The 12,542-nt window shown below is 39.9% G+C and overlaps 1 protein-coding gene across 2 annotated transcripts in view; it reads left to right on the plus strand.

Moving 5' to 3' along the window:
* The window catches only part of golga7bb (golgin A7 family, member Bb), a 56,912-nt gene that overhangs the window by 34,679 nt on the left and 9,691 nt on the right, over positions 1 to 12,542 (plus strand). The window contains exon 2 of one of the 2 annotated variants that reach the window (XM_037271109.1): positions 3,570 to 3,648. Coding sequence is in view for 1 of the 2 variants with exons in the window: in XM_037271108.1 (XP_037127003.1) it covers positions 12,228 to 12,263 (36 nt within the window). In the remaining variant the exon portion in view is untranslated. Of the gene's footprint in view, positions 1 to 3,569; positions 3,649 to 12,112; positions 12,264 to 12,542 lie in introns of those variants that run through there. The other variant, XM_037271108.1, reaches the window with a different exon arrangement.

The raw sequence follows: 12,542 nt of genomic DNA on the forward strand, positions 1-12,542 counted from the left end.
AGAGAGACTGCAATTGTTGGTGTGTGTGTGTGTGTGTGTGTGTGTGTGAGTGAGTGTGAGTGTGTCATTCAGTTGTTCCCTCCTCGAAAAAAAAGAATGCAAACCACACAAGAAGACAGAAGGATTAATGCCTTTTTATTTAAACACACTTTTATTTATAAGTGTGCTTAACTTTTTTTTGGCTTACACATCCAAAGATGTTTTCTTAGCTGTGCAGGCAAGTAAGATTTTAATGGCCATTCGAGTGCACGTATAAAGAGAAGTTTAAACAAGTTTATATCAATATAATAAAATAACAATAAATGTCACCGAGTTCCATTTCTGCTTCTTTGGCTGCCATTAAATACATCTCCTTAAGTCCCATGAAAGTTTACATTTACATCTATTATTAGTTATAGCGGTAGTAGTAGTAATTATGATTGTCATCATCATACGTTTTATTTTCGTATATTGTCATTTCTTACAATTGTTACTATGCAGGACTTTGTATCGCCAAAATATTAGATGTGGTGTATTTGCAGAGTCCTCCACTTGAAAGTTCAAAACCACAACATATTTTTCATTAAAATATTCATAATCGGCTTAGCAATCAGCTTTGTTTTTAAAGCAAAGATGAGTCATTGACTCCACCTGACCTCAATGAGATCCAAAATCCTCCTCACACTGTTCACATGCAAACACAATCCGACCGTGGTGTACTCAGAACGTTACGATTCTTGACTCTTGGCTCGGTTCATGACAGACACACGCATGCACACGCATGCATGTGATGAAATGATGTCGAAGGACTTTAACACCACACAGTCAGAAAGGGTTGAGGCCATTGATGCCTGTCACAGCGCGCCGCGGTGAGATGTGACAACTGTTTGCTTTCACTCGCTGAGGATTTGTCACCGTTTGCCCCTTTTTTTCTCTCGGAGACATCAGGGGTCACGCTCATTTACAATTCCAACACGCCATTTCTCCTCCTTCTCGGCTGCCATACACACGCACACCTCCCATCTCAACAAGCCCTCCAAATGGCTTCAGCTGGGCTTTTCTAAAGGTTCTTTGAACACATCACCGTCATGGAAGCCAATGCGTAGAGACAGAGAGGAGAAAAGAGTAAGCAAATTAGGAGTTGAGTGTGTGTAAGTGTGTTAGGCGTCCAGTAAAATCTTGTGAGCAATGGGAGACTTCCTCACTGTCACAGTGCCAGAGACGACGGCTGTGGTCAGCATGTTCGGCCAAAATGTGCTACCACTCTGCTAGAATTCACACTGGTGCTACTTGTGTGTAAATATACAGATGGACTCGGATATCACTTCATCATTTTATGTGTCATTATTTATTTTTTATGTAAAGCTGCTTCAACTCTTATCTGTGGGTGTGACAGATGACCGAAAAGATGGTCACATGATTATGGTTAACTATACTGGGTGTCAAATTATCTTTCCTATTTAACACTTATGCTATATTAACGACACAAATATACAAAGCTGTGGGAATTATTACAGAATGACAATAATTTTGGGGGAGTAGTGGGAGTTATCAATCAAATCTCATCAACTGCTTTTGTGATATTTATATGAATTGCAAAAAGACAAATAAATAAAATAAAAAATAATGGTATTTCATGCGGTTCATGTCTTTAATTACTACATGATGATCCTTAATCCTTACTTTTCTATTGACAAAGGTTGGCTGTCAGTAAACATCCAAGTTAGTCAAGTGAAGCCAAGGGTGAATGAGTTGCGTGGGGTGAGGTTTCTGTGATTTATGATCCGTACACTTTATTATGATGTCGACTTATCTGTTTGACGGACGAGCGCGTTGAGCAAGCCGTCTCATCGTCTCTCTGGGGATGGTTCCAAATATGTCATTAAGAACCCTCAGTGACTTTTCATGTTATCTTGTCATCTTTATCCTGTGTGCATGTGTATTTGTATGTGTGTCTTTCTATCAGTGTGTGTCTCCTTATGCCCTCACTGCTCATTTCTATAATGACCAGGGTCATCAGTTAAGTCACCTCTAGTGAGGAAAAAAAAAAGAGAGAGATAGGCGTGTTTTTCCCGTATCTCTGTGAAAGATCATGAGATAACATTTTTTTGCCTCATGGAAGAAAAAGGTCCTGGCACTTAGATCTTCACAAGTCATTATTTCAAATCATTCAGGATGCGTTTCCTCATTCTCAGGCCCACGAGAGCCAAACACTACATAGTTGTGTGTCATAAAAAATATCATGCGGATTATCGGAATACCTTTTATCGCACAAGAATGCTAAAAAAGCAAAGTGATGGACTTTACTAAAGCGAGCCACACTAAATTATTCAATGTGGTGTACAGTAGATATATACCACAAATTAAAAAAAAAGAAAATCTTAAAACTAAAACCTAAATACTCATTCCATAGTGCAATTGCAATGAAAATCGATTGTACGTCGTGGGTCCATGTAGCTTGTGAGAGCACTCAGGTTTGTTGCTTCTCATGCAGGATGTCAATTAAAGGAAGTTGGGGGAAGAAAAAAAAAAAGTTCCGTATGAAGGATTCCAGTGCTTTTTTTGCTTTTTGACTAGGATGTGTGTAGACATATAAGTCCAAGGCACACTATTGAAATTACTCTGGCATGGCTATAATAAACCTTCAAAATGCGGACGGAAAATGTTGCTTTTTTGGCATGCAGCCTTCATCAGAGCTTGAAATAAGATTTTCTTGGAAGGGGAAAAAGTGAGGCAGGTTTCCAACAAATTTCAGTCAGGGCATTTTTATCTCTTGATCAAAGTTTAAATGTTTTATTCCTCTCGGTAAAACTGTTTTTCACCCTAAGAATGCTTGGCTGCTTCAAACCAATTTTTTTAGATAAACAACTGTTTTGTCTCGTGTGATTTATGACCACTTGCACTTTAACCTGTTTTTTTTTTGTTTTTTTTAGTATTGTATCGATGCGTGACCTGAATTTGTACCGGTCCTCCTGTACAACAAATGTACTATTTTTTTTTAGAGAGAGCCCTGGAATTCTCCCAAAATTTCCATTTTAAACCAAAACCAATGTGTCGCAATAATAATAACAATAATCCATTATGATTCTTGAGGGCCCACGTCATAAAAAAACCCGACATTTGCAGTATTGTATCACTATAAACAAACTGGTTTTATAACTTTATCAGCATATTTAAATGACATAAATATATACTGTCTAAGTTACAGGGCCTTGTATCATACTTCAAGAATTTTTTTAGCGTTATCATACAGCTCGAAGAACTTATGTATTTCAATGAGTGCTTTCATACAGAGCTAAAACGAAACCCTTGACTGAAATGAAAATATTCCGCCTGCTGAACAAACCACTACATAAAGTACAAATTTGACAAAGTCAATGGTTAAGTACAATGGTGCTTTTCACCATTCCAGCGGCCAGACGCGCTACTGTACAAAGTTGGCAAAAGAAGAAGCGGGCTCTAACATGGGCGGGCGGCGACTTTGCTGCATTCCAGACCACCTTTGCTACTATTGGACAAGGCCGACTCGGGAATGAGAAAGGCATAATAATTCTCTCGTCTTTCTCACTTTCTCCATGTCTGCCACACAGATGAAAATTGTCAGGCTCGAGAGCGCCTGGCTGGTGCACGCCTCGTCTCAGGAAAATCTTCCCAGTCTTCATCAATGAGGTACAGTGTGCTGAGGGTATATGTTGCCGCTCCCATATCACAGTCATTAGTCAAGTATGTGTTTGGCAGCCTCCGAACTTTCATTTACGCGTAATCCACACCGGCCCGAACAATCTTACAGGTGTAAATTGCGTAACAAGAAGCTGAAACATTATTGTGTTATTCAGATGATCCCTGGTTGGGTTTAGGCGTGTGGAAAGGTATTTGGTGATGAGTACGCATTATGAACCTCATCAAAGACTCCCTTCACACATGCACGCATCCACTCCTGGCCGCCACTCTTATTTGACTGCACCTGGCAGAATTTTCTGGTATCTTCTTACCTTGGAGCAATTTGCACATTATCATCTTGGAGTGGTTCTCTAATGGGCGTTACAGTAGCACATTGGCTGGCTTCTTGACAGACCTGCAAAGCAGATTGGTGGCTCTGTCTAGCCTTTCTGTAGACCTCCCGAGCAGTCCCACCTACATGGTTGACCTCCACGTTGACTTGTCCATCTGTTCCGCCTCCTGTCGCCCTTTCTCAACAGATGATCAGTAACAGTACAAGCTCACTGGTTGTCCTCTTATTTCAGTCACTCCCAAATCTGGACAACAAAGTTGTTTCTTAATTTCAAACTGGAACACAAGCAAAATAGATTAAAAGGCAAGATGATGTAAACATCCAAATCCTGGTGTGTGTGTGTGTGTGTGTGGTCCGGATTTACTTGTTCAACAAACCATCAACTATTTGCTTTGACATGCCGGTTGGATTGTTAGCATTATTCAGACAAAAGTTTCAGCATTCATGTCACTGTCGGTGTCGAGGTTCATTCGCATGACTTCCATTCAGCCAGCGTGGTTTCAGTTCCCACTCAATGACTGTGTGAATGAGGGATTGGTCGATTTTGTCTGTATGTGTACTGTGATTGACAGGTGACCAGGCCAGGTTGTAGTCTGCCTTAATTTAACCCCAAAAATCCACAAGGAGAGAATCCAACTGCAGTTTTTCACTCTTTTTTTGCCATTACATCATTACATCTGCTTTCAAAGACCACGTCGTCCTCAACTGCCTTTACTGTATTTTCCAGGTGTAGGTTACAACTGTCCCAAAAATGCCTCTCCCATTCCTTCATTCCTGTACCAGCTGCTGACATCCCACACAAATGGGTAGAACTGCTTGTTCCGAACATGCAGCCGTGAATACGCAAAGCAGAGACACGACCTCAGGAGTCTTTAAAATTTTGGCATGTTTGGAACTAATTTACCAATCCACAGATTCCAGAGCAGCCTGCACCTGGAAATTTGGGTCATTGTTGGTGTTTGACACATGCTCAGGTTTTGACGAGTGTCTGGAACACTTCATCAATGACTATGAATCATTACTGCTGGAAGCAGATCCGTAGAAGCTCGGGCATTTGAAGAGAATCTTGGCAGATTGTGGTGCATCGCTGCTGGAGCTCTTTCAATAAGCTTTTCATACTCCCCCTCAAATGTCTGTCTTCTTCCAAGAGGTAAACAGGTCTCATTCTTGGATCCAGCTCTTGACCCGGCCCACATTTTCAAATTATTGTCTTGGTTCTCGACAAATGTAAAGCAGCTTTTCTCCCAGTGACGTGCTTCCACTTTTGGGCCTCATATATTTTCTCTTGTGTGCTACTTTGTCTCCATCATTGCTGGAGAGGTGATGGGTTATTTGGTACATGGTGAAAGCTCATGTTGCTTCGAGTCAGAGAACAGGAGAAGGTGCAATTTCCTGAGTTCAAGACCCAGGTGGGCTCTAAAAATAAGCCTGTCTCAGGTTAGCCAGGCGAAGTTCTCTGATCTGGTCTGCTGTCACCTTGTGTAGCTCAGTGGGCAAACAAAGGTGCTGGCATGGATGACCAAAACAAAATAATCCTTTTTCTATAGTGACAGCAGACTTAGCAACAAATAAAACAAATGCTCTATTGCAATGAAGGAGAGTTTGTGTTTCCAAGCATTAACTATACAGACAGTTTGTCGATTTAAATTGTGATGAGATTTGCCCTGAAATTCACCTTTGGAGGGAGATCAGAATGTTCATTATGTTTTTATCATCAAACATGATAATCATAATATGATATTATCAGGAGTCATATTTACTTCCTGTGTTTATCTTCTTGGGAGGAGGTTGCCTAGTCTTCAAACCAACATGCGGCCAATTACACTTCTACATAAGTACACTCTGATTTACATCAGTATGATCATGTTTTGACTCTTAGATTTCTATATTGTGGTGAAAACAAAAACATTATATTGTGTGATTTCAACAGATGGTTGTAATTGAATAATCAAAAACTAAACAAGCCGAGTTAGATATCTCAAATTCCTTCTGACATTTGCCAAGATCAACAAAAACACAGAAAGAATTACAGAACTGATAATAACCCTGGGATTAGTTTTCTCTCCAAATAAAACAATATTAAGCAAACACCCAACACACCAGGGTCTAAATACTAGTGATGCTATGATTAGATAAAGTCAAATTGCATTCTCTGTTTGTGCATTCTATTTGTGGATATCCACTAGAGAGCGCTGGAGACATCTTTGGCCTTGGGACCTGTACTGGTCGATCCATTCCTTCTATTGCCAAAATGACCTTGCTAGCTTGCACAGTATTTGACTCATCTCGTGACCATTAAAATAATAGCATGTAGCCTTCACTGGTAAACGATGCGGGAAGGGAGCAGTGGGTGTGAACGGAGGCTTGGATTACAGCATGCTACGGCGTGGCCCCACAGGACTTCACCATCTGCTGTGCCATCTGAAGGCAGGAAGCTGGCCTGCTTTATCTTACCTTCACTGTCGGCTCCACCAATTCTGTTTTGTTGTTGTTTGGAATGAAAGGGACATTCAATCACCAATTAATTTTTTGAAAATATCAATTGCGGCCCTTTAAAGCTTTGTATCCGAGTGGTATTTGAACTTCAATACACCCCTGAATCTTAAATCGTCATTTTACTGAGACTTTCTGGATAATTCTATGCTTGTTAGGGCTGTCACTATTGAATATGTTTAGAATCGATTATTCCATTAATTAATCGAATAATTACAATTTTGTTTGCGTCAAAGTGTATTAATAAACATGTTTTCCCTGATTGGTGTTTTTTAAGTAGTTATTTTTATTTGCTATTATGTAGGGATTAATAAACAACTAAGCAACAGTTAAGCAATGTCAAACGAGTACGATTGATGATCATTGTTTTCCAAAGTAAAAGCAGTTGCTTGCGCATGTTTTGCTTTGATTAAACACAAAAATAAATAAATCACTCTGCTTTCATCAAGGGCTTGAGAAATCAAAGAATAGTTATGTTTGAAAGCCTGAAATGAGAACATTTGGACAATCGTTAGTTAAAACATGGCTCCAAACGATTATTCGATTGTTAAAATATGAACATTTTATTTCTTGTCAGACATTTGATTCATTTTGACACCTCGGATTCGAGTGAATATGTGTTTATTGTATTCCAGTGCATAAAGCAAGGTCAGTGAAGACATGCTTGGATGGGTTCGGTGAGAAAGAAGCCCGTCAAATTTCTACGGGATAAACTAGCGCGAAGATGATGAGCCAGGCCATTTTTAGGCTGCACTGTACAGCCAAAATGTACTTCCAACATTTGAGGGAGAGAGGATTTTCTTCCACTCTGTCTTATATTCTTGACAGGGTCATTTTTCCTGTCTTTCCGTTGGGAGGAGACTGCTGGTGGTATCCTAATATCCACACAGGGATCAGTATAGCAGCTTGTGATGTTGTCAGGAGAGGACTTTGCAAAAGCTGTGAAGCTCATAAAAGTCCATTTTACATGAATGCCACACAGGACTTTAAATTCAAAAAGTGCTTGTGGGCCAAAAAAAACACTGATGTTTTACTGTTGTTGTCTCCCTGTTTGCAAAATGGACACAAGAGCCTCATCACTCCCATGCATTTTTTTTAACTTTGCTGGGAATGGAGTATAATGTTCATATGTGTGTGCCAGATACACATGTTTATCTTCTAAAACATACACCTCCCACATTGTGTGGAGTCACCTCCCTCAATGCAATGGAAAGTTAGGCCCAAGTGGTGACATAAAACCTTTATTGATTGTACAGGCAATGTTAGAATGTCATACAAGGGTGGAAAAAAATAGCAGAAAACAGAACACAAATTCTTCCCCCTTAAAAGCTCACTGAACTGAAGTACAATTGCACGAAAAGGGTCAGCTAACATAACCCAAAAATCTGGATACTGATTTTTGTGAGTTGCAAATGTCGCTTTCTCGGATGGCCATTTTCACATACCTGGCTGTGGTTGAAAACAGCAACCAAATTTTTGAGTTGAAGCCAATCTTGATCTGGCTAGCCTTTGAATAGAAGCATGAAAAAAATCTGAACAAACAAACAGTACCGGCTGGTGCACTTTCACCGCTAAATGGATACTTTTGAGCAAGTTTTCCAAACGTTTCCGCTAAAACCAATCCAATGTAGGTCAATGTGATCATCAAAAAGATACATTTATATGTTGAGACAGACAGGCAAAGAAAAATAATTTTACAAAATATTATTATTTATATAAAATGATAAATAATATAATTTTACTGTAATGCAAAATTTGCAATGGTTTATTTTGAACCAAGTAGGGTCCATTTTTGACCCACATTTGGGTTATTTTTAACCCAACTGTTTTCTTTTTTTTAGTCAGCTGCAGTCGTGATATTGTGGCTCATTTGTCTTCATTGTGACAGTGTCGGGCGTAGAAAAGATGCTGCGGTGCAGTCATGCAGCCGCACAGCATAAAATGGGCCAGTTTTTAAATGGCGATACTATCTTTACTCCTTTTCAATTTATTTACAAATTATTAGCATAATGTCATCCGCTCCTGACGCCCACAAAGCGGTCATGAGTTGTATTTTTATATCGTCCTTGACACAAAATTAGCAATATTGTTGTCTACTGGGAATTGCATGCAGGAAAATCACATCCTTGCTGTGGTTAGGCATTTTGCCCATTCGGTCCTTTTGTTCTTCCCCCCACTGGAACTAAATGCAGCTAATATCACATTGTTGATCTGAAGCGTACTGAAAGATGTTTTGCCTCCAGTGTGTCATTCCAGCTGTCTTATTTAATGACATTGCTCTATTTTTAGCCTTGTTATGGATTCATGTATAATTCAGTGGGTTTGTTTGTGTGCGCCTATGGATCATGTATACATGTGTTTGTGTGTCTCTTTGCTGCATTGCTTGTGTACTACGACAAATAGGATTCATCTTGTTTCTTTTTTGGCTTGTCTGGGTCAGGCTTACTCGGGGGTAGCAAAAAAGCATAAATGAGGGATGCTTCCTGTTTCTTTTCTATAGTTGTGAGCTAGGAACAGATTGTGATTGAGGAACCAATGCTCTGCATCGGATTGGTGACTGAATATTTTTTGCAGACTCTTCTAGCTATGCGCCTGTTGTGTACAGATAGTGTGTCCTTACTCAGCCAATTAAGCAGCCTGACGGGCTTCTGGTGATAAATACATATAGTGAAGCCGCTTTGACTGCTTCTTCAAACAGAGCCAAAAATCCCGTTTTCCCAGACATGGCTGATATCGGAAAACAAGAACATCTGCTAGTTCTGAAATCCCAAAAATGTTTGAGTCACTTAAGATTTGCCAGCAGGAAGGACACATTAACAATTCCCACAGAAGCTACAAAAATGGAGTCATCCGCGTGTTGAAATATAGAAGCAGACTGCCAATCATGCAACTTGTACTTGTGCAGGATGGCACGGACTTGTTTAAGTGTTCAAAGTGGAACTTCACCGGACTCTAGTTTATTTGGACTCGACTTGTCCAAGCATTTTAGTAGATGTTTATTAGCTTTGAACGGTTCCAACTTAATATGTTTTTTTGGTTTGTGAGTTCTCATTTCCTGTCACGCTGGGACGTCTTTGGATGTACTCCACTGTCAGAATGTGTGTATTTGTGCACAGGAGACAAATCCACAACTTGTGGTTAAGTCAATAGGAGAAGGCTGTTTGCTGTGGCACGAGGCCCAGAAGACTTGCAAACATGCAGTAAGTGGAGGCTCCAACAAACTGTGCTGTCTTGTGCATGGCCGCTCTTACAGTGCCGTATGCTCAGCTTGGACTGAATGTAGTAGACTGACAATCACTGCACACAAACAAACCGGAGGACAATGAACACAACATGACTCAGACAAGCTTCAATAGATATTAATGCAAAAAGTCATCAAAATGTTTTCATTAAAGGGCAAGTCAAGTCAAAAATGATCTTTACAAAAATAATTTCTATGCAGTCCTACGAGTCTAAACACAATATTTTGGTTATTAAAACAGAATTAAGCATATGAATGTCACATGACCAAACTCAGAACAGGTAAGCCTTGATGGTCGTCACCTGAGGCCCTCAGTCCACAGTAAATGTCAGTACGAGATCTTTCTGCTTTATCCATCTCGTCCAGTTCAGTCATTATATACTATAGCACTTGGTTTCTTATTCGTTTTACACTAAACTCGCTTGTATTGGTGATGGTGTGAGTAATTTGACAGTTTAACATAATGCTTACCACAAAAACTTTAGGACTGTTGTTGCAAGTGTGAAAAAGAAGCTGAGCTTCTTTTTTCCCCCCCTTCATCAATTCACGGCGCACACGTCTAATAGAAGGTGTCGGTTTGGAGTGAGGAGGAAAGCAAGATTGTTCTACTGGAATATAAATCACGTGGAGAATGAAATGTGAACAACTATTGGCCTCTTGTGCACTGTTATAATACTCTCAGGCTGAATTAAGCAAAGCTCTTATTTTCTGCTGAAGTGCAATTTTATACACGCTGGCGAGGCTGCTATATGAAGGTACATTCTTTCCTTCCAAAAAAAAAAAGAATTGACCTGCCAACATGTAACCAACTATAAATACATCAAAACTATGAACATGCTTCTATTTCTCCCAAAAACATCAACATCGGGATATCAAGTTTATGTCAAGCGGAAAAAATGATTTCTAAGCAATTCTGAGGTACCTGGGAGTTAATAAAAAAAAAAGGTTGTGGTGTCAGAAAATATATAATGAATTAAATAGTGGATTACAGGCAGAATATTGGACTATTTTACAATAGTTTGTCCTTTAATATAATAGTAAGAAATTACAATAGCTTTAACAATCTTCATTTTCTTTTTTCTTTTTCTTACATAAGCATTTTGGGTTGATTTTAAAAGTATTAATTACGGCTCAGCAGGTTTGCTTATATTTACAAAATGTGCATATTTCCATACAAATATGTGATTAGGATCTTTCTTAGCAAAGAGGAGTAAGGAGAAGGATCCTGACAAATAATACATAACACTTCCATCGTTTTGTCTTCTCTTTTCATTCATTCGCAACTTCTGCTGTTTTGTGTGTGTGCTGTTTTGTGTGTGCTGTTTTGTGTGTGTGTTTGTGTGTGTGTGTGTGCGTGTGTGTGTACGTGTGTGTGCGTGTGTGCGCAAGAATGTGATTTAGCGTATCCTGGGAGGAAATGCAGAGCTAGATAGCGAGAGCATCTCATTTCACTCCCAGTCATGAGTCATGTTTAATAAGTGCAATAGTTTTACCTAAAAATAGACAGAGCAATGTGAAATCACTTGCTATCTTTTAAGCACATTTTATCTTATTAACAATACTATACAGTTAAATAAAGGAGATGTATTAGTTTCCTCTCATAAATAAATAACAATCAGGGGCGGACCGTGTGGTTCATTAACTTAAAGGAAGTTGCTGCCTGTGAAAGCAAACCAAATGGTGCATCAAAGTGGGCCCAGATGAATGTTTAATGGGATGACTTCCTAACGGCACAGTAAATCGTTGATGTGAGATTGTGCAGCACTGCCGCATGACCACCGCGGCAGAAGCGGCTCCTCTTGGCTGCATGCTTGAAGCAAAGCATGAACTTTAAAACGTGCTGCCATTCAAGGCAGTAAGAAGCGTGCCGTCGAAGTTGTAAAATGTACTGAGCTGTAAATGTAAAATGTGCCGCACTGAATCTTGCCTTATTGTGCTAGTCGACATTGCACAATCTGGTGCCTTGACAGTCTTTATGACTTTAATGTGTTCCGTGACCATATTCAAAATGCTGACCAATCAAATGTCAAATCAACTTTCCCAATTGAAATGAATGAAAATGCCAGTAATCCATTCCAATAAAATAAAATAACTGAGGACATGTTGGGGATAGACTGTTGTGATGGACGGACGGAAGGTTGGACGGTTGGACGGATGAATGGATGGATATCCGACTTTTTAATTTGGAGTGTGGAAATGTTTCATTTTGCCCTTTTATTCATTAAATCAATCACTAAACAAAAATACAGTAAAAGTAAAATGAATTAAAGGTGAATATACATTTCAATCAATGCCAATTTTACTGATTTCCCCACTAAAACTGTGAAATAGATACACATGTACACACACACACCTCCCCACACGTGCATCATCCCCACGCACGCACACACTCTCGCGCCTGCTGTACTTGCGGCAGGCTGCACGAGCCGCGCCGCCGTAGCACGCGACAACAGCGCAGACGCGTGTCGTCGTCCTCCAAGCCGGACACGTCCATCCACATCCATGCTTACAGCTCATCGCTGCAACATGGCGACAGAGGTGAGACATGCTGCTTCTTCGTCTTCTTCTCGTCCTGCACGTGGTGTCTTGAGCTGGGAAAAGTCACTCATGTTGAATTCATCATGACTGAATGTGTCTTTATTTGCCTCATTTGAGTGTCTTTTCAGCTGAACTATTTATTTAAGATCTAATTAACAGTCCTGATGAGGCATGGGATCATCAGCACCATGGACAGGGGCGGACTTGTTTCCCCCCCCTATTAAACATGAATGGAGCATCTTGAAAGACTTTGCTATCATGGCTTCTTCATTTACAGAA

The sequence above is a fragment of the Syngnathus acus genome, chromosome 15 (genome assembly GCF_901709675.1).
Source record: "Syngnathus acus chromosome 15, fSynAcu1.2, whole genome shotgun sequence".
Classification (NCBI taxonomy): domain Eukaryota; kingdom Metazoa; phylum Chordata; class Actinopteri; order Syngnathiformes; family Syngnathidae; genus Syngnathus; species Syngnathus acus.